A 26010-nucleotide genomic window follows, 5' to 3' on the forward strand; every position below is an offset into this window, starting at 1 on the left:
TCTGATGGGTTCCTGGGCCAGTCAGTTGTCATCTTTCCTTTGCTTTCAGTTATTCCAGATACCCTCTCTGCCACCATGAGTTCCCAGATTCTCAGTAAGAAGGAAGGCGAATCATTAGAACTTACGTGTGAAGCATCCAAAGCGACAACTCAGCATACCCACCTGTCTGTCACCTGGCACCTGATCCAGGATGGAGAAAGAAGCCAAGCTACCGAGATTATTTCCCTCTCCAAAGATTTCATGTTGATCCCTGGGCCCTCATTTACCGAGAGGTTTGCCGCTGGTGATGTGCATCTCAACAAGCTTGGGGTCACTACCTTCAGGCTGGCCGTAGGGAGGCTCCAGCCCTCCGATCAAGGCCAGCTGTTCTGTGAGGCAACCGAATGGATTCAAGATCCAGATGAAACCTGGACTCTAATCACGAAAAAGCAGACGGATCAAACAACTCTGAGGATCCAACCGACAGGTAATGATCTTCTCAGGAAATTCATTAGTATGTTGGTAGTGGGTATTTTTGGGCCATCTTTTTTTATTTTTTCTAATCTTCGGTTGAATCTAAAAAAAAACACATTTAGAAAGTTTGAATAAAATTTGTTTTGGGCATCTAGGAAGCATCAATAAGAAGAAAGACATTTGGTTTGGGGGGGTCTGCCCACAGCAGGGTTTCTATGGGATAAGGTCTGTTGAATGGTTAGATAGATGCCACAAATCATGCATGGAAATGGTGTTATTCTTGCCAAGCTCTGTGTAAGCACTTTATCTGCACTTTATCTAATGTAGTCCTTACCCTATGGGGCAGCTAGTCATCTCCCCATTTTTAAAACAAGGAACCTGAGCCTCAAACAGGCTAAATACTGGTAAGAAGTTGAGCTGGTGTGTTTCTCCAGTGATCCTGCACCACAGATACCCGGGCCCCAGAGTAGCCCGCTTCCACGGTGGAGGCTTTCTTCGTCACGGCCAGGCTTTCCTCCCACCTGACACCATTTCCTACTTGGGATGGTGTCCCTCTTCATGATCCATTGGCGTTTTCATCAAAGCAAGCAGGAAGCCTCAGCTGTGATTCCTGGTTTCTCTACATAGGCTATGGTCCAATAGGAAGAGGTTGTGAAAACTATATATATCCATGCTAAAAGCAGTGATCCAACCACGGATCATTGGAAGTTCCTTCTTTTTTTTTTTTCTTTTTTTTTTTTTTAGGAAAAGTGTTATTCTGTTTCATTAACAAAATTGTCTTTGGCCTTGAGTGTCCAAGTTATACTCAGTGAGTTCTGTGGGGGCACATCATGGGTGCTTTTTCTCTCTGAGAACTTTTTATATAAAAGTCTTTATTTATGTTGACAAAAATTGTATATATTTAAGGTGTGCATGATGGTTTTTTTTCATTTGAAATTTATTGTCAAATTGGTTTCCATACAACACCCAGTGCTCATCCCAACAGGTGCCCTCCTCAATACCCATCACCCACCCTCCCCTCCCTTCCACCCCCCATCAAGGTGTACATGATGTTTTGATAGACATGCATTTTGAAACCATTACCACAGTCAGGCTAATTAACATATCCATTATCTCACATAGTTACTTTCTGTGTGTAGTGTGTGTGGGGGAGGTGGGGGGGGTGGGGGGTGTGTGTGCATGTGTGTATGGTGCGAACCCTTAAGATCTCTGTTCTCAGCAGATTTCAAGTATGCAACACGGTGTTATTAACTGTAGTCACTTGCTATACATTAGATCTATAAAACTTATCTCACATAATGGAAACTTTGTCCCCTTTGATCAAAATCTCCCTCTTCCATCCCCTCCCCCAGATCCTGGCGACTACCATTCTACTCTCTGCTTTTATGAGTTCGGCAGTTTTAGATGCCACATACAAGCGAGTTCCCGCAGTCTTTGTCCTTCTGTGTCTGGCTTATTTCACTTAGCCTAATATCCTCCAGGTTGATCCGTGGTGTTGAAAATGACAGGACTTCCTTTTCTCTCAGGGCTGCGTAATATTTCAGTGTGTATATATACCACATTTTCTTCATTCATCCATCCATCAGTGGGTACTTAGGTTGACTCCATTATCTTTGTTACCATGCATAATAAACATGGGAATGCAGATCTCTCTTTGAGATACTGACTTCATTTCCTTTGGATACTACACCCAGAAGTGGGATCACTGGGATTATATGATAGGTCTGTTTTTAATTTTTGAGGCACCTCCACACTGTTTCTATAATGTTACATTCCCACCAATATTACATTCCCTTGCCTCCACATCCTTTTTTTTTTAATGAAATTTATTGTCAGATTGGTTTCCATACAATACCCAGTGCTCATCCCAACGAGTGCCCTTCTCAATGCCCATCACCCACTTTCCCCTCTCCCCCACCCCTCCCATCCACCCTTAGTTTGTTCTCTGTATTTAATAGTCTCTTGTGGTTTGTCTCCCTCCCTCTCTGTTTGTAGCTATTTTTTCTCCTTCCCTTCCCCCATGGTCTTCTGTTCAGTTTCTCAGAATCCACATATGAGTGAAAACATATGGTATCTGTCTTTCTCTGCCTGACTTATTTCACTTAGCATAATACCCTCCAGTCCCATCCACGTTGCTACAAATGGCCAGATTTCATTCTTTCTCATTGCCAAGTAGTATTCCATTGTATAGAGAAACCACATCTTCTTTATCCATTCATCAGTTGATCTCCACATCCTCACCAATACTTGCTTTCACTTTTCCAACCCATGAACCCAGAATATCTTTCCCTTTATTTGCATCTTCTTTACTTTCTTCAATCCATATTTTGTAGTTTTCAGTGCAAATGTCTTTCGCCTCCTTGGTTAAATTTATTCCTGAGTATTTTCTTCTTTTCTTCTTTTCGACTATTGTAAATGAGCTTTTTTTAAATTGAGATAAAATTAGTATATGACATTAAGTTGCAGGTGTGCAACATTAGAATTCGATGTTTGTATACACTACAAGGGATCACCACCATAAGTCTAGTTACAATCCATCAGCATACAATTGAACCCCTTCACCCATTTTGCCCACTCTCCAACCCCCTTCCCCTCTGGCAACCACAAATCTGTTCTCTGTATCTGTGAGCTCATTTTTATTTTGTTTGTTCATTTGTTTTGGTTTTTAGAGTCCACATATAAGTGAAATCATATGGTATTTGTCTTTCTCTGCCTGATTTATTTCACTTCAAATAATACCCTCAGGGTCCATCCATGTTGTTGGAAATGGCAAGATTTCTTTCTTTTTTATGGCTAAGTAGTATTCTTCTGTGTGTGTGTGTGTGTGTGTGTGTACCACATTTTCTTTATCCATTCATCCACTGATGGACACTTAGGTTGTTTCTGTATCTTAACTATTATAAATAATGCTGCAATGAACATAAGGGTACATATATCTTCTTGGTGTTTTTGTATTCTTTGAATAAATACCCAGAAGAGGAATAGCTGCATCATAAGGTAATTCTATTTTTAATTTTTTGAGATATCTCTATACTGTTTTCAATATTGGTGGCACCGATTTACATTCCTAACATCAGTGTAAAAGCGTTCCCTTGTCACCGCATCTTCTCCAGCACATGTTATTTCCTGTCCTTTTGAAAATAGCCGTTCTAACAGGGATGAACTAATATCTCATTGTGGTTTTGATTTGCACTTGCCTGATGATGAGTGATGCTGAACATCTTTTCACGTGCCTGTTGTCCATCTGTAGAAATTGTTTTCTTAATGTCTTTTTCCAGTACAGTAAAACCTTGGTTTGAGAGCATAAATCGTTCCAGAAACATGCTGGTAATCCAAAGCACTTGTATATCAAAGTGGATTTCCTCATAAGAAATAATGGAAACTCAGATGATTTGTTCCACAACCCAAAAATGTTCACATAAAAATTATTACAATACTGTAATATAATATAAAATAATAAAGAAAATACAAAAATATAAAGAAAAATAAACAAGTTAACCTGTACTTACCTTTGAAAATCTTCATGGCTGGTGTGAGGGAAACAAGAGAGAAGAGGGTTATTGTGAAGGGTGACTTTCACTATCACGAACAGATGTTGATTACGGTATAGTATCAATAAACTCTTGTCATATACTGTATTTAATGTAATTGGCAATAAGGCAGCAGAGGAAAGGGTCTATATGTGCAGACAGCCTGACATATAGAATTCATAGAATGAGCAAAGCATTTCTAAGCTTACTCTTGTCTGGAAATCAAAGGACTATCCATAGGCACTTTGAAGTGACAAAAATACACTGGTGCCAGTTGTGGGCACCTTCCAACGTTCTGAAAAATCACTGACTTCTGCCAAACACCACGGTGTGAGACTGAGCATCTGAGCATGGGAGACGATCACCCACAATCCCACAGCAAAAGAGAGAGAGAGAGAAGAACCATTGGCTCAGTTGTGATCATGTGACGTTTGATGTCACGTACTACTCATATTGCAAGACATCGCTCGTTTATCAAGTTAAAATTTATTAGAAATGTTTGCTCGTCATGCGGAACACTCACAGAACAAGTTACTCGCTATCTGTACTTTGTTGTTTCGCCGTACTTTGTTGTTAGTATATAGAAATGCAACTGATTTTTTTTGTATGTTCATTTTGTATCCTGCAACTTTACTGAAACTATTCATTTTAATAGTTTTTTGGTGGAGTCTTTTGGGGTTTCTATATATAAGACCATGTCATCTGCAAATGGATGATTTTACTTCATTTTTACTTTACTTTTTTTACCCTGACTAATTTCTCTGGGTAAGGCTTCCAGTACTATGTTGGATAGAAGTGGTGAGAGTGGGCATCTTTGCCTTTTCCCAGTCTTAGGAAAAACTTTCAGTTTTTCATGGTTAGGGATTATGTTAACTGCAGACTAGTCATACATCACATGTGCTTTAATTTAAGAAAATTCCACTGGATATTCTCAGCCAAAAAAAAATCCCAATTTATAGCGATTCAACATACCATAAGATGTTATATATTTTTTATTAAAAAAAGATACATTACTGTATACTTTATATTTCTATGCATACGTTTTGCTTAATAGGATTGCATTCAGAAAGCTATGTATGCTGTTCTTTCTGAATGATTTAAGGAATAGTCAAGGGCATCTTTGCTTCTAGGCATTTCTTTGGCTGACCTGCTCTTTGGAGCTAAACTCCCACATGAAATTCAATCCTTGTGGATCCTTATAGGAGGTATTATCTCCCTGCAGTACTGAAAGGACAGATGCTGTGACTTCTCTAAATATCTGCTTTGCTTTTGTTTCCCAGTGAGAGATTTTCAAGTCAACATTACCACCCAGAGCACGTTTACAGCAGGGAAACCCTTAGAACTGGTTTGCCTGGTCGTAGGCAGTGGCCAGGACCCACAGCTTCAGGGCATCTGGCTCTTCAATGGTAACGAGGTGGCCCGCATCAATGCTAGTGGTGTTCTGGACCTCAAGAGAGACTACAGAGAGAGAGCAAGTCAAGGACAGCTCCAGGTTTCAAAGTTAAACCCCAAGGTTTTCTCTCTCAAGATCTTTTCTGTGGGCCCCGAGGATGAAGGGGCCTACACATGTGCCGTGGAAGAGGTGGTAAGAAATCAGATGGACTCCTGGGATGTGCTTCAGAGAAAGCAGTCACCGGACAGCCGCGTGCATCTGAGGATGCCAGCAGGTATGTGAAGTCAGGGCCACACATGACGGGGCCGTTCTCAGCTTCCCTCCTTTGTGAGTACAGTATGACTTCACGGACACAGCGGACTTCTCCTGCAGAGGCAGGTGTCAGTCGGATCGCTTTGAGGTGGCGTGAAAGACACACAATTAGATTGTCCTGAAGTCTCTTCTTGCTGTCTTAGGTCTTCGATTCTTTGATTCTGTCTGCTGTTAGTCCTAATTTTTGCACCTTGGGTTTTTCTTTAAGCAGGGAACACCTGTATCAATGAAACCCTCTGTCTTCTATCGTTGTCTGTGTGATGTGAGTGTGTGAAGAGGGAAAAATGACACTTGGCCTCCTTCCTGGGGAATGCACACGTACATTATGCTCCTCAACCCACCCCCCCAAACACCTTTCAGGTACCTTTGGTCAATCCTCTGTTATCTTAACCTGATACACAGGATGATAGTGCATCTTAATGCCACATCAAAGCATGACTCAGACTAAGAAATGAAGAGGTAAATGATAGCAGGCAGATGTCGTCCCCTGCATTTTGCTGTAATGTGACGTGCCTGTCCAAACCACTTTGGGTATCTGTACGCATGAAAGTGGAAGGCCACTTAGGCCTTGTTTGGTTCATGAAGGTTGGGTGACCTGAAACATGGTTGAGCAGTCAGTGCTTTTTGTGTGAAGAGAAAACAGACAAATCTACAACTAACATTAGGATGCTCCGGGCTGGGTATTATATTCTAAGTCTGGAAAGACTAATTGCCCAAGAGCACAAAACACAACCCAACAAAAAATAAAGATACCCTTGTCTCACTGGTTCCTTGGAGGCATCTCCAAAGATGGACACATTTCCCTTTCATGCTTTTCTCCGTCACCCCATTTGCTAGCAATGAAGATCACAAGCTTTGGCCTAGAGTGGCAAGCCAGGAAGCGTGTTGGTGTTAGTTTTCATGCTAAACATTTGGTCAAACTTTCTAGGATTCAGGAAGAACTAGGTGGGCGGGCTTACATACTTACACAGGTCTAGGTCTCTGTTTCACGCATCTCAGTCGCTGCTGAAACATATCGGTAAAGCTTTCTTAAATTCCACATGTGGGAATTTGTGCCAAAGGGTGCCCAGATCCTAAGCCCATCAGTAGGGTGGTCTTCCAAAGCAAAAAATAGTTCTTTGTACAGGCTGGAATCCAAACTGGGCCCAGTGTGCAGAAACAGAAAAAAATTGTTAGCAAATTTATTAAGGATCCTGTTGAGCATTCACAGTTTTGAAAATCAAACCAAAGTATGAGCAGAGTCTTATCATTCTATGAATATTTTAAACAGAAGGGGGTACTCGCTACCACTGTGAATCTGTAACTTACACACGCTTGATAAGTTTATTACTTCTTACCAAGGGGCAGTAATGACTGTAATGAGTTAAGGACACCTCATCTTTTCTTAAAAAAATTGATGTTAGTTGAAGCTAATCATAATGGTTATATTAGAGTAGTGAGATTATGAGTAATAATTTCCTCTTTACGCTCTAAGCTTCAGTTAAGAGTCTATTTTTAACTTGAAAATGACTCTAAGTATAATCCTGCCTCTAACACCCAAAATTTGGAAGCAGGCTTGCATATATGTGATATAATATATAGTATATATAAAATATTATTGAAATAAGAATCAATAGTATTATTAATTATATTAAAATATTAAATACATATATTAAATTTATTTGTGGATATCAACCTTCATTCTGCCTTTGTAACATACATATACATACATATACACATACATACGTATACATACATATATATATGTACATATACATATATGTATATATATATAAAGCAGGAGAAGACTAAACTCCTTCCTCAGCAGGGAAGAACAATTTGCAAATTCACTTAGATCCTATTTAAATTTCTCATCCCAGTTCTATTTTGTTTTTTTCTCTTTTGTCTTTGAACCACCCCACTTTCACTAAGCACCTATCATTACAGCCAAAGCTATTAGCTTCCCCTTGCCAGCAGGCTAAGCCCTTAAGCATGTACCACTTTTAGTCCTCCCAACAATGCCATAAGGTGGGTGCGATTATTACCTTTGTATTTGCAGGAAAGAAAATCGAGGCTCAGGGAGGACAGTGTGTTTCCCAGGGTAACTCTGACTCCCAGGGCTTCGGCCTTAAGCCTGGGATGCATGAACTACTGAGATGTCTTTGCCTTGCCCACACAGCACCCAGGACAAAACCTTGCCCAGGATGCGTCCAAATGTTTGCATTTCCACGTGTCTTGAATTTCTGGGAGCCAGACGTATATTTGCAGTTTAACATTGTAGTTCAGCTATAAGAAGGATCTTCCCTCAATCAAACCATTAATATATCTCTAGCTATATGAATATATGATTTGAAAAAGAGAAATCTATATATGTGTATTTTCTCCCAAGTAATTGCTTTTAATGGTAGTGTTCTGTTTATTCTGTTGTTCTTGTTTTTTGTTTTTTTTTTTTTCAATAAACTCTGCAACCAGTGTGGGGCTTGAACTCATGACCCGGAGATCAAGAGTCACATGCTCCATGGACCGAGCGAGCCAGGCACCCTTAATAGCAGTAATTTGAACAGAAATCTAATTACCAACACTCGTTCCCTGTTCAAAACACATACTAATTAGGGAAAGATAAGTAGGGAGAGGAATGTCATTTTGAACTGTGAAACACAAAATTCCAAAAAACTAGAAATTTAAATAAACACAGCTTTGTTACTTTCAGGCTCATATACCCACCCTAATTAATCTAAGAAAATATTACCAGATGTTTTCCCAACTAGATGTTCTTAATGAAGGGCTGATTTAACAAATCACTAAAAACGAGGGCAAATTATAAATTGTTTAAGTGTAAATAAGTTCTCCTGATATTCTTTCTATTGTCTTGTGCCCACTATTTAAGTGTTTAGCCAATCTCTTTTCTGAGGGTGTTCCAGGACTACACGGCCTGATCTGATTTGTCACAAAACGAGTCAAATCCTAATTAAAGAGATGTCACTGTGTTTTCGAAACGTTTTCATTTACTTGAAACCCTTTTTTTCCTCTCAAATCTGTAATCCACAGCAAGAAATGTGGCCTTATCTACCAAGAGCAAGCAGCAAGCAGTGTGGGAAGGAGAGGTATTAACCCTTCTCTGCAAGGCCGATGGCACCGAGAGTCCCCTGTCTGTGGAATGGTGGCGCCTCCCACAGGGCCAGACGCAGCCAGAGTTCGTGGCTGGCATGGGGCGGGATGGCACGGTGCAGCTAGGCGCCCCCTACAAGGAATTCAATAACCACGGCAACACAAGGCTGGAGAAAACGGACTGGGCCACTTTCCAGCTGGAGATCGCCTCCACCACCATTACGGACAGTGGTATATACGAGTGCCGAGTGTCTGAGAGCGCCCAGAACCAGGCCAGAGGTCAGAGCTGGACTCAGAAGTTGTCAGTCACCATCAGATCTCTGGGTAAGTGTCCAAGAAATCCTTTTCTGAGCTTGCGGGTCGTCGGTACCTTCCTCTGCAGTGCGACGCAGTAGAATCTGATTGTGTGTCACCCTGAACCCCCCAGTTAGGGCACGTACACCCCAGGACACGGAGCATCGTTTCTGGCTGCCATGTCCGTCAACTACTCTCTAAAGTTTCCTCATCTTTACGAAGATCATCTGTAGGGTGCCCCTTGCAGGCTATTATTCACAGCTAAAAACAAAAGCCTATGACCTGGAGTAGACTTACAGAGGACACATGGCCAGTGGAGCTGAGCCTCATACATTTGGGCTTTTGACAGCTGTGGCCCTGTGTTGCAGAGTCTTCTAGCATGTTCCCAACAGTGACACTGAGCCTGTGAGTGGAAATAAGGGAAGGAGGCCAGCCACTGGGCTGGGGAGTGCTCCACCCACTCCGTAGCAGCTGTCTAAGCAGCGGGCTGGAGAGACACTGCCTGTTTGTTGTCACTACTGAGAACACTCTCAGAAGAGGGTCAGCTTTGGAAATCTGAGGACAGATTTCAGGACAGGCTGTACTGTGAGTCAACTTTTACCTCCAAATATTTGATTCTCCCGATGTACAAATGCATGGTTCTGTGTGAATAGGTGAATAGGAAGGCTTTGATTTGATAAGCATATTAGAAATCCTGTTTCCCATCTATTTCTGCCCACAGAGTCGAGTTTACAGGTTAAGCTGATGAGCCGTCAACCCCAAGTGACATTAACCAATACCTTTGGCCTGTCCTGCATAGTGGAGGCTGACTTCTCCCACCTCAGGGTGCCACTCACTGTGACGTGGCAGTTCCAGCCAGCAAGATCTCGGGTCTTTTATCTGCTTGTGCGAATCGCCTGGAACGGCACTATTGAGTGGGGGGATTTCCTATCTCAGTTCCAAAAGAAGACAAAGCTTTTGCAGTCCTCATTTTACTCTCAACTCCTAATCCACGATGCCACGGAGGAAGAAGCAGGAGTTTATCGGTGTCAAGTAGAAGTTTACGCCAGAAATTCCCCAGACACGAGCGGCCCCCCGAGGGCTTCTGCCGTCTCTCACTCGCTGATGATAGCCATCACTTTGCCAGGTAAACACCACCTGAAATTAATCCATGCTTTAAAAACAAGCCAACACATTTCTCCCATGTTGGGTAAGTTTGTAGAATGAAAACATAAAATACCTTCTCCCCATGTTCTTACTGTATAAGTTAGCACCACAGAGAACCAATATCCAGGCTGACATTGAGTTAACGTGCATGGGATGGCCATACTGATCGTTAAAACATTGACAGACTTCCACACTGACTAATAATAACTGTGGCTCCATGCCCCTTCCCCCCTTCCCATAAGTTCCCAGCACCTGCAAGGTACCATGTGGCACAACAGGGGGCCTCTAAGGCCAGCTCCTAGAGCTGGGGGAGGCATTCTTTTGGATTGGTCACTGCCCATGCCTCATGGGTCATTAAATGTTTGGAATGTCTCCATTAGTGGTATGGATAACGTAAATTCCATTAGAATACATTTATCCTCTTGTTTTACCACGTGAATGTATAAGAGAGAGGATATGATTATAGTCAAATATAATTTACCTTGTCAGCTGGTAAAAGAACAGAGGTAAAAAGTATGACACAACCTGGGCAAAGTTCTGCTGGGTCATGCATCTTCTTTCATGGCTTGCATTCTTTTAAGGCAGAGTGTTCAAGAGCCTTTGAAGTCATTTCAATCTGACAGGCACCAGACAGCAGCATAGCTGTGGACAAGTCACACAATCCATCCAAGTCTAGGTACTTCATCCATAAGTTGCTCTTTAAAGATGCGCACGTTAAAGGTGGTGACACACAGATAATGTGCCTAGCACAGTGCCGATGCGTGGAGTGGATGCTCAGACATGGTAGTGGTCATTCTCTCTGCTGCTGAGTGACATCTTTTGTACTAGTAATGATCTCCTTGTCGATTGACTCATCTTCTACTTTCCATCTTGAATTTGAGCTCCAGCCACACTGAGCTAGTTGCAGGCCCTCAAATACTCTATGTTCTCTCCCTCTTTCAGTCTTTGTTCAAGTCATGTGTTTTGTGTGGAACGCTTTAGCCTCTTCTCCATCAGACTAATTCCTATTAACCCTTAAGACTTAGGTTAGAGGTCTCTTCTCCAGAAAGCCTCCCCACACTCCCATATTTGAGTTAGGTAGTCGTGCCCTGTGCTCTGACTTCTGCATACCTCTGTCACTCTTGGGTGACACAGTCTTGTAATCCTAAGCCTCTGTGACTGTACTAGTGTCTCCCTCTAGACTGTGAACCCACGGAAGGGAGGTAGCCACAGAGTGGGGAATAGTCTGACAGAGAACACAGTGTGTGCTTAATAAATGTTTGTTGAAGGAAGAATAAAGGGATCTACTGGCAACTTCAAGAAGCAGTTACAAAAGCAGAATCAGTGATGTCAGCAAGAGGTTAGAATAAGGTTTGGAAGGCAGGTTTTAGCATTCATCTTCCCGACGGAGCAGAAAAGCTGCTGGAATAAAAGGGTAGTTGACTATGTATCTGTATGAGATTCTTACAGTTGACTGGCTGCAAAGAAACATATAATGTTAATAGCCCCACGTACAACTTGCTTTTGTTTACCTGAGTTCAAGGGCAGATACCAACAAGGGCGTTTGGCAAACTGTGAATCAGGGGGTACTCTGGAGAGTGAGCACACAGACAAAGCATTAATAGGGGCACTTTCTCTCACTTTGATTTATGAAATGCTGCAGAAGAGAAGATGTCTAAGCTTCAATAATGAGGCATTATCATGTGGAAGAGATTAGTTTCCTGTATGACACTTCCTCCCACCCCATGTTCCCATCCCACTCATCCAGGTAAGGGTAGAACCAGGACCAGTGGCTGGAAGGTATGGAGTGGTAAGATTCAACTTGATATCAGAAAGAATTCTCTAGTGGCAGAGATGTCCAAAGATGGAATGGACTGGTTTGTCAGTTGGGGAACTGTTCAGAGGCTCAATGGGCAGTGAGTGGGGCTGCTGGGGAGGAAATTCCCCCATCCAGTGGATGGAGGAGACATTGTCCCAGTTGGCCTCTAATGTCCCTTCTGCCTTAAAATTCTATTTTCTAGCAAAGTAACAAACAAAACAAAGTAACAAACAAAAGTAACTGTCACCATTCTTTTCATTTAGAGAGCAAGCTAAGAGTGAACTCAACCAGTCAAGTCCAAGAGATCTTCATCAACTCCAACACCAACATAGAATGTAGCATCTTGTCCCAGTCCACTGGAGACCTCCAGTTAGCCGTTATTTGGTACTTCTCTCCCATTTCCATGAATGCAACCTGGCTGAGGATCCTGGAAATGGACCAAACCAATGTTGTAAAATATGGGGATGAATTTCACTCCCTACTGAGAAAACAAAAATTCCACCCCAAGAAAGTTTCCCAGGACTTGTTTCAGCTACAGATTCTGAATGTGGAAGACAGCGATCAGGGCAGATACCACTGTGCTGTGGAAGAATGGTTCTTGTCCAGAAACGGCACTTGGCACAAGCTTGGAGAAAAGAAGTCAGGTCTGACAGAATTGAAACTCAGGCCCACAGGTAAACCTCATGAGTGTATTCTCACAACGACTTTCTATAGGATGGCCTTCTTCTCTTGGGCAGCTCTTCAATGGAGTGATTATGTTGAAGGTAGAAAGGTGACCCAGGGCCATAGGGATAGTGGCCACCTACACAATGAATGCAGGACCTGGTGGCCCAGCAGAGGACGTGGGAGTCACGTAAGGTGAGTCAATCTGAGGTTTTGAGGAGTCTGGATGGGAACAAGATCCCTTTGATTGGTTTGCCTATCAGCCTGGCAGCCTGCTCTATGCAGCTACCCAGGGCATCGTATCTCTAGATCTCTGTAATAACAAGCTGTGTCATTCCAGTGGGGCTCTACTGTAATTTGGCAAAGAGAGAGTAATACGAAGCATATTTCTCCCACTGTGAACAGAAACTGTACAACTCTATAGGGATGTGTGGAGAAATTGCTTTTCAACATTTGGCTGCCTAAACATACGGCAAATAAGAGTAGTTAACTGTCGGAATGCTTACTGAGGGAGTCTCCTCTTCCTCAGGAGAGCTTTAAAACTGTAATAGAAGTTCCATCCACATGCGCTGGTCTAAGAGCGCTGCGGTTGAAGTGTGGGCAGGGTTGGTTAGATCTCTTGGTATCGGTTTGGTCACCTCCAGTGTTGATTAAAATGAGACAGATGTCATGGCTAGGTTCGGGAACTGGCTGAGATCCAACAGCACAATGCAAAGAAGTTAGTCTGGTTTGGTGCTTAAAATTGCATTTTCAATGGTACACCCACAAATAAGATTATAATAAACGTTACTATGTATTAGACAGTTAGAGATACAAAGAGAAATAAGGCACAGCTCTTGCCTTAAGGAGCTTACGGTCTGTAGGGGGGGCAGTGGAGCCAAACAGTAGTGGAGCATAAGGCTCTCTTTTCTTGCTGCTCTGGTTCCCCTTCTCTGTGTTCTTCAGGCCCTTCTTCTCCCTGGTAAATGTGGGTGCTCCTCAGGGACAGATCCTGGGCCCCTCTGTCTCATTATTCTCTGCTCTCTCCAGAACTTCTCAAATACTGTGTTGGTTTCAACTACCACCTTCGATGAAATAGCGCAAAGTCTTTACACTTCGCTCCGATCTCTTGAGCTCCGGCTCTTTCTTCCCAACTGCCTGTTGTACATTTCTGCTTGGATGCCCCTGAGACCCTCACACGCAGCACGTCCCAAACCTCATTATCATTCTTGCCATCCCACAAGACCCGTGCAAACTTCTGCATTCTCCATCTGTGTGGCTGGCAGCCCTTTCTCCCAGTTGCCTAAGCCAAATCTTGACAGTGTTTGCACAGCCTTTAAGGAGGCAGCCGCTCCTTGGCTCAAGCTAGCAAACCCTTCCCATCCGGAAATGTGGGCTCAGTGTTGCCCAATCTTTTAGTACATCAAGAAACGCCTAAAATCTTTTTTGGTGATATCTCTTGGTGGAGACTATACACAGCTAATCCAAATTTTTAAAAAAGACTGTGGGAGTCAAACAAAACATATCTGTGGGTTAGGTGTGGCTGGCTGGGGGTGGCCAGCTGTGTACCCCAGGGCAGGGAGTGAGTTAAGAGGCCCCAGGGAGAGATACTGAGAAGGAGTGGTCAGAACTGCAGGAAAGACACGTTCTCTGAAATCAAAAGAAGAGAGAATTTCAAGAAGAAAATGGACTTCGGTGATAAAACCCACAGAGCGGACAACAAAACTAGAGTGTCTTGAGCTGGGAAATCAGGCCCATACTAATGATCTTGGCCAGAGCATGGGATAGAATTAGAAGGTGTTTGCATTAAAGTAGGGAGGAATTTGAGATGAGGAAGCAGAGACAGAATCAGATAAACTAATATTTCACATACTTTGCCATGAATGGAGGGAGAGAGTAAATATGGCAACAACAACAAAAATCCAGGATCAGACAAAGTTATCCTTTTAGAGGAAGATATGGGACGCCTGGGCGACTCAGTTGGTTGAGTTTCCAACTTTGTTTCAGGTCATGATCTCATGGTCCATGAGTTGGAGCCCCGAGTCGGGCTCTATGCTGACAGCTCGGAGCCTGGAGCCTGCTTCAGATTCTGTGTTTCCCTCTCTCTCTGCCCCACTCATGCTCTGTCCCTCTGTGTCTCTCAAAAATAAATAAACATTCAAAAAAATTTTTTTAAGATTGATCAATAAATGTGTTTGTAGTAGAGTTGAAAATTTAGCGTATACTATAGTTTCCTTTGTTAGTAACTGCTCTGGTCTTCATTTGAAGTTCTCACCAGCAGGTTAGGAGGGGAAAATTTTTCTTAAGTTTATTTATTTATTTTGCGAGGCAGGGGAGGGGCAGAGAGAGAGAGAGAGAGACAGAGAGAGAGACAGAGAGGGAGAGAGAAAGAATCCCAAGCAGGCTCCATGAGCACGGAGACTGACATGGGGCTCGAACTCACGAACCATGAGATATGACCTGAACCAAAATTAAGAGCCAGATGCTTAACCAACTGAGTCACCCAGGCACCCCAGGAGAAAATTTTTAAGAAGTAAAGGTCAAAATCTGTTTAAGACTTAGTCTAATCCAGTAATTTAAATCGTCTTTCCTTGAGTGGTATTCTAACACTTGTATAAAAATGTTCAGTCTCTCAGATAGCCTCCTCTTTCCCTGCATCTTGGACTGAGATGATATCTGGGTATATGGGAGGAAGGTAATTTGCCAAGAATGAGGGGCAGTGGTGCAGTAATGACTTGAGGGAAGAGCCAGAAGTTTTGGATGGTCCATCTGGGCAGAAGAAGAAAGAGTTGGCCAGGGAGAGGTAAAACAGCAGAGCAGAGCACCCACTGAAGCTGGTGGCTTCAGAGGCAGGCCTTCAGCAGACAAGAGGTAGGGCTGAAGGGAAATGGCTGGTTTGCTTCATCGCACAGAATGTTCTAGCACACGTTGAAGAAGGACAGGGGTCAAGGGAAAACGTTAAAGATGAGAGACCTGGTTATCTAAAGAGTTTAAGATGGCATCTCCTCAGTGAGAACTAGATCTTTCAGAGGGGGTACCCAATCTAAAAATCTGGATTCTTCTCTAACTTATTGCCATTTTATTTCCTAGGAAGCAAGGTACGCGTCTCCAAAGTGTACTGGACAGAAAATGCTACCGAGCACACGGAGGTGGCCATCCGCTGCAGCCTGGAGAGTTCTGGCAGCTCGGCTTCTCTGTACTCTGTGATGTGGTTGCGCAACGGGGAGCATTCAGGAAGGCAAATGCTGGTACACCTTCGGCATGATGGCTTGCTGGAGTATGGTGACGAGGGGCTCGGGGGGCATCTGTACTGTTACCGCTCATCCCCTACAGACTTTGTCCTGAAGCTTCATCGGGTCAGAATGGAGGATGCTGGTTTGTACTGGTGCAAGGTGACAGAGTGGGAGCCACATGGTACCCCTGGCACGTGGGTCAACCGAGCATCAGATGAGTCCCAGCATGTGGTGCTCACGGTGCTGCCTTCAGGTAAGTAGGGGTTAATCTGCCCCGGCCCCTGGTCAGGAGAATCTTTGTCCCCCGCCCCGTCTTGTGTTTCCCTCCCAGTTACGTTTTGCTGAACGCAGTTTACAGATTCCCTAAAGAAAGTGACTTTGCAGTTTCTGTCAATAGTGATTGCTAGTTCTCATTTGGATAGATGAGGTCTATGCAAGTTTTCGGGCACAGACACGGAAATGTCAGGGGCATCTGACCTGCTTCCCCCGCCCCTTCTCCTCCCGAACCAAAAAAGCCATCCACATCGTATCCCTTTCAATAACAAAATTATGTTCGAAGCGGACATCTTTACCCCTTGGCTGGTTCTCCAGTCTCAGAATGCTCGGATCTGCAGAGGGAGTTGGAATGAGGGATAGGGGCCTGGTGATGGGATGTTTCATTTGGTCTCACTGCAGTCAACTGCCTCTACATGCTCCCCACCTCCAAACCAAAGCGAAACTTTTCTTAATGAGTAAGTGCCATGTTCTTCTCTCTCGATAGGTCAACAAATCAGCAGGGCTTTGAGAACGATAGTCATGTGGTGGGTGGGCCTCACGTGACTGCAGCTTGAAAGGCATCAGAGAAGGAAGTATGCCCTGTGGAGCTTGCTTATGGGGTCCAGCGAGGAAGGCAGCTACTTAAAGACCTTGGCCCAAGAGTGACCATTGTCCACGTGGGAAGGCCAACCTACTCAGCTAGTGCACAGCTTGAGGAGGGGTGTGGAGCAAGAGGCTGTGAAGGAGAAGAGGGCAACCTTCCAGCCAGTACAGTGCCAAGCATGTAGTAGGCATTCATTAAGCATTTGTTAATGAAAGCAAAAATTTCTCCAACCAGACCCATAAATCTTCCCTGGTGATCATTGTGCTGGCTAATATGGCCAGCTCATCTCTGAGCTGCTTCTTTCTTTCTTTCTTTCTTTCTTTCTTTCTTTCTTTCCCTTTTTATGTAAATTGTTTTAATGTTTATTTATTTTTGAGAGAGAGAGAGAGAGAGAGAGAGAGGGAGGGAGAGGGAGAGAGTGGGAGAGGGGCAGAGAGAGAGGGAGACACAGAATCTGACACAGGCTCCAGGCTCTGAGCTGTCAGCACAGAGCTGGATGAGGGGCTTGAACTCACAAACCCACATGATCATGACCTGAGCCAAAGTTGGATGCTTAACCGACTGAGCCACCCAGATGCCCCTGAGCGGCTCCTTCCTGGTGGGGTTTAGGGAAAAGGCGAGAGGTGCGCTGAACTTAATAGTGGGAAGGGGACACCGGAGATGCATAGCTGTGACCTTGGTGCCCCACACCAGCAAGAGTAAAAAGGATCAATTCTAGGTAACATTCCTGAAACACCAGCTAGCTTTGGTGACACTCTCTGGGGGCAAAAAGCGGTGCTGGGAATAGGTGGCAACTTCTCCAAAATAGGGACAGTTGTGTCCCCGCCCCAGCCAGGCTTCTAGAGCAGAAGTCAGAGTTCTCTGACTTGCTCCCTAGGGCTCCAGCATCCTCCTCCCCCAAGTGTTCTTCAGCAGAAGTTTTCTCCCCAGTGTCCAGAAGATATTTTTCTTCTATTCCAACAATTACGGGAAGTCCCACAACCTGAGCACATTCCATACATGTTTTCTCCCTGGAATCCCTAGGCTCTGTAGAATCAGCACTTTTTGTGGCAGAATAAATAGATAATAACTGTAATAAATATATATTCTGTGATGAAAAAGCACATCTCCTCTGAGAGACATGGGATCCTACACAGCAATATATAAATTAACTATATATATATATATATATATGTATATATATATATATATATATATACATATATATATATAGTTAATCTTTGTAGAATCCTTACAAGTCAGGTGTAAGGTTTTTAGAAGATAAACTCTGGAAAGAAAACATTAAAAGTTGGGAGGTCTTTGTATTCTTTACAGTTGAAGAAGCTTGAAAACCTGTGCCATGATAAGCTGAGGGTTTTTGTTATAGACACAGTGGGGGTTCCCAAGTAAATCCTTGCTTACAGCATTTTGCTTCCTCTACCTGGCTGTTCTTTCCTGGTAGTTGGGGAGGCAGTGGTGGTGGGGGGGGTGTGGGATGCAAAATCCCAGGGTTTGGAATCAGACAAGCCTAGGCTTGGATCACAGCCCCCTGCCACCTATGAGCTGTGAAATCATACCCTGGTTCCTTAACCACTGTGAGCCTCAGCTTTACTCATAAAATGAGGATCGTAATACAAATGTGTGTAAAGTAGCTAGCATAGTCCATGGGTATTGCAAGTGCTCAAGAAATGTTAACTCTCTTTCCTCTTATGCCTCCAAACATGCTATACACACACACAGACAACACACACAGACACACACACACACACACACACACGTATATACTATATCTATCTATATCTATCTATATCTATATATATGCAAAATATTTTTAATATATACCTCTTACTCCTTTTATTATTTTTAATGTTTATTTGTTTTTGAGAGAGAGGGAGAGAGAGAGACAGTGGGAGAGGGGCAGACAGAGAAGGGGACACAGAATCCGAAGCAGGCTCTAGGCTGTCAGCATAGAGGCCAACAAAGGGCTTGAACCCACGAACTGCGAGATCATGACCAGAGCTGAAGTCTGATGCTTAACCTACTGAGCCACCCAGGCGCCCCATGACAAAATATTTTAAGTTGTTCAATAAATAACCATGTGAGCTTCTGAGATCACAAAAACATGTATTACAGAGTCTGTTCCCAAAGAGCTCAGATTCTTTTTCCTTTTTTTTTAATGTTTATTTTTTGAGAGAGAGAGAGAGTGGGGGAAGGAGGCAGAGAAGGAGGAGACAGAGAATCCCAAGCAGGCTCCGTGCTGTCAGCACAGACCCTGATGTGGGGCTCAAACTCCCGAACTGTGAGATCATGACCTGAGCTGAAACCAGGAGTCGGATGTTTAACCAACTGAGCCACCCAGGCATCCCCCAAAGAGTTCAGATTCTGTTGGGGAAGTAAAGTCCAAAATGGTAGGTGTCATCAAAGAAATAGTTTTAGGGTGCTGCACAAGGAGCAGAGGCAGGGCTGGGGTGAAGGGCTGGGTGGGGAGGAGATCTGGGAAACTCCCCAGAGTATGGGGCCTATGAAAAGGAAGAGGACATATTTTAGGGAAAGGAAAGGCTAGGCAAGATGATCATAAAAACTGTGGTGCAAGGGCAGGGGCACCTGGGCGGCTCAGTTAGTTTAAGTGTCCGACTTTGGCTCGGGTCGTGATCTCCTGGTTCATGGGCTCGAGCCTTTCATTGGGCTCTGTGCTGACAGCTCAGAGCCTGGAGCCTGTTTCAGATGCTGTGTCTCCTTCTCTCTCTGCCCCTCCCCAACTCATGCTCTGACACTCTCTCTCTCCACTCATCTCTCTCTCAAAAATAAATAAACATTAAAAAATTATTTAAAAAAAAACTGTGGCGCAAGGGTAAGAGAGGCAGCTAGTGAGATGGGAGGGTATGGATCTCAAACTCATCCCACATATGTAGCTAAGGAAGGTGAACTGAGTCATGAACCTTATGGAGTGTCAGCGAAGTTCAATCAGGGGAGTGACATCATGAGATTTGCATTTTAGGAAGCTCCCACTGGGAGCCCTGTTAAAGATGAGTTGGAAGGGAGGCAGACACAGAGCAGAGAGCACTATTTGAAATTGATAGTAGGAACCCAGGTGAGACAAGATGAAGGTCCAAATTAAGGCAGTGCTTTAATGAGGAATGAGAGAAAAGCAGGCAGTCAGTGTTAGGCAGCAGCATCTTCAGGATTTAGAGACTGATTAGGTGCATGTGGAGGGTGAATGGGCAGAAGGGGAGAATCAAGGATGAATAAGAAGTTTCTAGCATGGGTGGGGACATTCACTAAATGAGGTAATATAAGGTCTGATGGAGAAATTAGTTCAATTTTGAATAAGTTGAGCTGGAATTGATGTGTGGAGTATGTGTGAGTTATCCAGAGAGTTCTACCCAATAGACATGGGGATTTCCAAGAGAGATCTTTGCCAGAGCTGTAGATTAGTAGGCATCAACTCATAGCCAATAATGGTGTCCAACGATGCATCCCTGAGATACTATTGATCAGGGAAGTACAGAAGAGGAGACTGAAGGGGAACGAAAGGAGTAGCCAAGAGGTAGGAGGAGAACCAGGGTTTGGTGGTATCCTAGAAACCAAAAGCAGAGAGCACAGCAAAAGGGAAGGGAAAGCCAACAAACTCAACTATCGTAAAGAGGTCAATTAAGATAAGAACGGGCAAGTGTCCATGGGATTTCACACTGCAGGGCAATTGCAGAGAAGTAATGAGAAAAGGCAGACCACAGTGAAAGAGTGGACACATCAAATATAGATTACACTTTCAAGAGCTTTGATGTAAAGGTAAGAGAGAAGATAAGTGGCAAGAGGTGTCAGTGAAGTTTTACTTTGTTCTGTTTTGGTTTGGAGCTGGTAGGGACTTGAGCACTTTAAAAAATTCTAGAGGGGAAAGAGGCCACGGAGAGGAAGATGATGACGCTATACCACCTGCTGACTGCAGTGCCCCTCCATGCCACCTTTGGTCAACACCTACTAATCCTTCACCTCCCAACTTATCCGCTACCTTCTCAGGGACTAACATGCTACCAACTCTCCACTTCTCAGATGGTTTTCTGCCACCTCCCTGTGGCAATTTCAGGGTGGGTTAGTTTAGGACTACCTAATAAATCTGTGGAGCGCCGTGGCTCAAGTGGAGACAGAAAAGTTAAGACGCATCTCCCTGGGGGAATGGAATGGACCTGGCATTTGCTTTTCCATCTGACTTCCTTACCTATGACTAAGCCAAGGGAGGGGCTAGAGATACCTTAGTCTTCCTACCTCACCCTCAGACCCCAGACATAAATGTCTTATTCTAGAGAATTCTCTGTAATTAATTAATAGGCAAGATTATAAGGCTTTCTGGGGACTGGATTACTTGTCATTGTATGTATTTGTTACTCTTCCCCAGCTTCTAGGTGGGTAAGGATATACTTAGAAAGTGACCCTTCAAAGGAGATATGTGCCCCTACCACACTGAAGTTTCTGGAGAGACCATAACATTTTTCTATGCTACCCTGGTGCCTCCCACAAAGTCTGGCACGTAGTACTCAGTAAGTGCTTCATGAAAGAATGAGCAAGCGAGTCTTCAGTTGGGATGAAACAGGATACTGTCAGGCACCATTCATTCTGGGATGCGCTTGTATTGGGTTCCCGAACCCTACTTTCATTTCTTGGCGGGAGCCAGCTCTCTCCCATGGCCACACTTGGCATGGTCCGTTGCTGAATTTGGGTTGGGGTGGGGGCAGAATTGGTAGCCCCCTCGCTCTCCGGTATCTGTCCTCTGCTGAAGTCAGTACTTCTGAGGTAATATGGAAAAGGAATGCTCCTCGTGGTGTATTTGGCTGTGGGTGGGAGCAAGTTATCAACCAAGCCTCGTGATGAAGTGTTCTCATTACGCTTTTGGCTCTGTCTTGCAGACCTTGTACTTCGAGCATCGGGCACTTACTCGGATTGATTCAAAATGCCAAACCTTAATGGTTTGGGATGTCGCTAATTCTAATCCAGATATGGGTGAGAGGCAGATGGTGGGGACTGGTGATTGTGGGATCCAGAGCAAACCCTGCCCTCCCAGGAGAGGTAATTTAGAAGTATTGGAGCTGACAGTTGCTAGCTGTTGGCCAACTCGGCACTGTGAAGAGTGCCTGTGCTATCCTTTGATGGCAGATTGCTCCACACAGAGCAGTCTCCTCCCCATTAAGATACCCAAACCCTCTGGCAGTCCCTTCACGCTGAAGGTTAGAGTCTCAGGGGAAAAAGAAAAAAAGCCAAGTACCGGATTTCTTCTCACCTTCTGCGTGCTGGTGCAAATCTCTTCAGTATCGCACCACTGTCCTAGCAACGGTGACACAGAGGTGGACTCTCACTTCCCAATTCTCTGCCTCCCATGATAGGGAAGGGAAGTCAGAGTCTCCTACGTAATCATTCGACTCTCAGTGGAACGTCACCCAGCCATGGAGACGGAGGGACCAGAGACTTGAGGGAGAGACTGGGCCTGCAGAACGTGGCCAAGCTTGTGGTGCCTGTGTGGGGAACCAGCTGGTCGAGCCCCGTTTTCTACCCGGTCTCTTGGGACAGCATTGCCTGTGATTTTCCTACCAGCGTACTGATAGTTATTCCTTGCTGACTCAACAGATGTGCTGAGCGCTCTGTTAAATACTTCATTATCTTATCACGACTCTAGAAATTATTATCCCCATTTGATCGATGAGGAAACTAAGCGTTATTGAGGGTAAGTAACTGGTCCAACGTCAATAACAGTATGTGGAAGAGCCAGAATGTGAACCTGGCTCCCTTCGAGATGGAAGAGGTACTCAGTCGCTACTGTGAGTACGAGTAGCGTGAAGTGTCAAGGCCAGTGCTCTTCTCCGCTGTTTTCTACAGCTCCAGTCTCTTTCAGCACTGCCATTTCTACCTCCTTCCTACCCACATGCCTTCAGATATATTAAGATAAGACCTGGGGAGATTTATTGTAGTCAAGCAGGGCCTTGGAGAGAGGGGTCAGATAGGATAGAGAGAGAGAGAGGGTGATATGAATTAAAAGTCTAGCTTTATCATTGTCCACCCTTTCAAAAACCAAACCAACTTGAGGATGAAGAATGTACATGAGACCAGGGAAAATCCAGCTGCAAACTCCTTCAGCTCGTCAAGTCCTGTTCAGAGCTAGCCTCATGTTCAGTGATGGTCTTTACTCTGTGTAACAGGACGACAGCCACCCCTGGGTTTCTGTGTGTGCAATGCACTCACGCAATTGATTCATCCATCGGTTTCCATTGATGACCTATGGACAAAGTGCTGTACAAGATTAAAAGATGCATAAGACATGGGCCCTGTCCTTCAGGAGTTCACAAGGCAGGAGCCGGACAAATGTTTAAGGCTCTTTCTTGACTTCCAGCAAAGAGACGTTCTTCAAGGTGCAAATGCATCAACAATGCCAAAAATGGGATTCTTGCGGTAGAGGTTGGTGGAAATGACCTCCAAAGCCGTTTACATCTCTAAGAGTCTATAATCCCATGAATCCTGTAACTTAACCTCTGAAGAAGAACTTGCTTATGTCATTACAATTTTGCAATAAAAGCACAGCTACTATTAGCATCAGAGTTTTCCAAAAAGCCCCAAGTTCAAATATCCTGTCATAAACAAATGTCGTCGGAAGACTACATTTAGTGGTTGGTGTCTCTCTAAGCATGTGCCTTTGTGCATGGAGGCTGTTAGGCACTGCGTCCTGGAACCTGTGGGGTTTGCAGCCCTGTCCCTTTGCCTCTCTGGCCGTGTGGCCAGGAGCCACTTTGGGACTGCTTGTGCATGCCTGGCGTGTCTGTGCGCTGACAGTGCCCCCCACCCCCCGCCCCCGCCACGGACTGCAGTTGCTGGAAGATCGTGTGCTTTAGCTTGCCTTTATATAGTAGCCTTTGCCCAGGTGGTTGCAGTCAGTCCGGTTCGATTCAGATCAGCCAACGTTGTCAGGCAAGTGCCGGGCATAGCAGGGGACACAGAAACCAATGACGCTATCAGTGGCTATCAGTCGTACTCAACTGTGGTGGAATGAAGGAGATGGATAAGGAGGAACAAAAGTGGTCTATACCAGGGGGTATGTGAGAGGAGCATTGGAGAGGACTGTGCCCGAGGCAGGTAGAGGACCCAGGAGAGGAAGTGTTGTCTGAGCTGGGTCAGGAGGACCCAGAGGTTTAGGATGCAGAGAGCGTGCGTGATGGAGGCAACAGTGAGGGCAACACAGGAGGGGAGCCAAACGGAGGGTGCCTGGGTGGGGGGATCCCAACAGGAGAGTCCGGACCGAGCTTCTCACTGTAGTTGCTGTTGTGTAAAAACAGCGCACTGTGTGAGTGTGCACACGTGCACGTGTGTGTGCCGCGTGCGTGCCCATGTGAGTACGCACACTTAAGCAGCAGCCGTGGGAATAACTCAGTTAAAAATTCAGGACCAGCAACAGAGCTGAGAACGAGGGTTGAATTATAGATATCTTTTCTGAGGATAGAAGATTAAAGGAGAGGTTTTCTTTTTTTGTTTTATTTTTCTTCGCGGCTGTTGGTTTTAAGTAGGTCATTGGAACCCCCCGCCCAGTGGTTGGGACATGCTGGGTGAGGGCAGCTAGGCTGGAAGAGCCCTATTCTGGACTCCTCTGCCCACATACGATTTAAAGGGCCCACTATTTTTACATATATTTCCCTGTAACAATAAATCCCCCAAGTGTTTATCATTGATTAGTGCAGGTAAGCTGGAGACTAATTATCTTCTTTATTGTTCTTTTCATTGCAGAGCCCACATTTCCCTCCAGGATCTGCTCATCAACACCTTTACTCTATTTCCTATTCACCTGCCCCTGCATTCTGTTTATCCTTCTGCTCATTTCCCTCGTCTGCTTGTACCACAAAGCCAGGAGGTTGCGGGCACTGAAGCTAAACGCGCTGAAAGAAAAGACTCTCTGGGTGGATTTGAAACGGGCTGGAGACTGGGTAACCACCTGGAGGGAAGAGGAAGACCATTGAATCCCGAGAGCCGTCTGCAGCCCTATGGAAAAGTGTGGGCTCTGGAATTGGACTGAGCATTGGTGTGAATGAATCCTGATTGTGTCCTTCTTGGTGTGTGTGTCCTTGGGCAAGTTACCTAGGAATCAGAGGGAATGTGTATGTGATTTCTTTGTGTGTTAAGTCATCTACCCCCTGCCTTCTCCCAGGAGCTAGATGATTTACCCTGTGTTTCATTTGCCGCACCTCACAGAGGTTCAGGGTCCCCTTCTGTAAGGAGAGAACCTCCCTCACACAACCTCTTGGGTATTAGTTGCGATCCTATGGCGAAGCCCAGGGTGAGGCTGCCCTCTGCTTTCTCCTCCCTATGTCACTGATTCCCAGGAAAGCATTCCGAGTGGTCCAGTCACACTGGCTCTAGGTAATCTTTTGCCCCCAAATAAGAGGTGTGGGAAGGGGCCTGATGTCAGCAAGGCAAAAAGGAATTGGGAATATGCCCTTCATTGACATCAGATCTACTTCCCAATGTGGATGTGACTTCCTTCAATGCAGAAATCCTGTCTTGCCCCCATCCCATCTGTAAATGCTACTCAAGGACAATCTCTGCGTAGACGTTACCTAATTAATATTGATGGGTTCTTTGAAGAAATTATAAAGCATTTTGTAGTCTGAGTTTCTGCTTCCTCTTTCTTCCTCCCTCCTTCCCTTCCTCGCTTTCTGTTTTCTTTCTTTCTTTCTTTCGTCTTTCTTTCTTTCTCCTCACCTCACCTCTCATCTCCTTTTCTTCTTTTCTCTATAAGACTATTAGGCCATTAGGAAAACCTTTTTTTTTTTTTTTTTTTTTTTTTTTAACGACAGTCAACCCCAAGGCCTCATATCTCCCCTTCCTCCCCACACCAAAAGATCCATCTGGGTCCTGGCTTTTAGCCAATGCCTTATTTTCTTTGACCTGACAGCACTGGGTAGTAGCACAGAGTGTTGTGATAGTTCTTTGGGGGAGGAGGAGTAACAGGGCCCCTGTCCCCTCCTTCTCCAGCAGGGGCTGGGAGCCCAGGGGGATCACTGGGTCAAGTCTGGTTCCTCAGAGTCCCCAGTTCTCAGCCAGGAAAGGTCAGGAGGGCTGGGGTTGGGGAGTGTCATGGCTTACAGCTTTTAACAACTGGCCCCAGGATATGATAACTGTTCCCACTGGGCCTGAGGTCTCCTCATCTTTGTTTCAAAAGCTGCTCAGGCCCTATCGGAGCCAGAATTGGAAATCAATCAGTGCCACCTAACAAACTTGAGAAAACGCATCTATTTATTATCTATGTGACCAAT

General features: G+C 44.6%; 1 protein-coding gene across 1 annotated transcript in view; it reads left to right on the forward strand.

Annotated features, from left to right (window-relative positions):
- CD101 (CD101 molecule) overlaps nt 1–25385 on the forward strand; it is a 37158-nt gene extending 11773 nt beyond the window's left edge. Inside the window, exons 3-9 of the mRNA XM_042953584.1 lie at nt 50–466; nt 5264–5650; nt 8716–9099; nt 9791–10195; nt 12277–12687; nt 15746–16141; nt 24485–25385. Of these exons, the coding sequence (XP_042809518.1) occupies nt 50–466; nt 5264–5650; nt 8716–9099; nt 9791–10195; nt 12277–12687; nt 15746–16141; nt 24485–24714 (2630 nt within the window). The 3' untranslated portion in view covers nt 24715–25385. The remainder of the gene's footprint in view (nt 1–49; nt 467–5263; nt 5651–8715; nt 9100–9790; nt 10196–12276; nt 12688–15745; nt 16142–24484) is intronic.
- Nucleotides 25386–26010: the final 625 nt, after the last annotated feature.

The sequence above is a fragment of the Panthera leo genome, chromosome C1, assembly GCF_018350215.1.
Source record: "Panthera leo isolate Ple1 chromosome C1, P.leo_Ple1_pat1.1, whole genome shotgun sequence".
NCBI lineage: Eukaryota > Metazoa > Chordata > Mammalia > Carnivora > Felidae > Panthera > Panthera leo.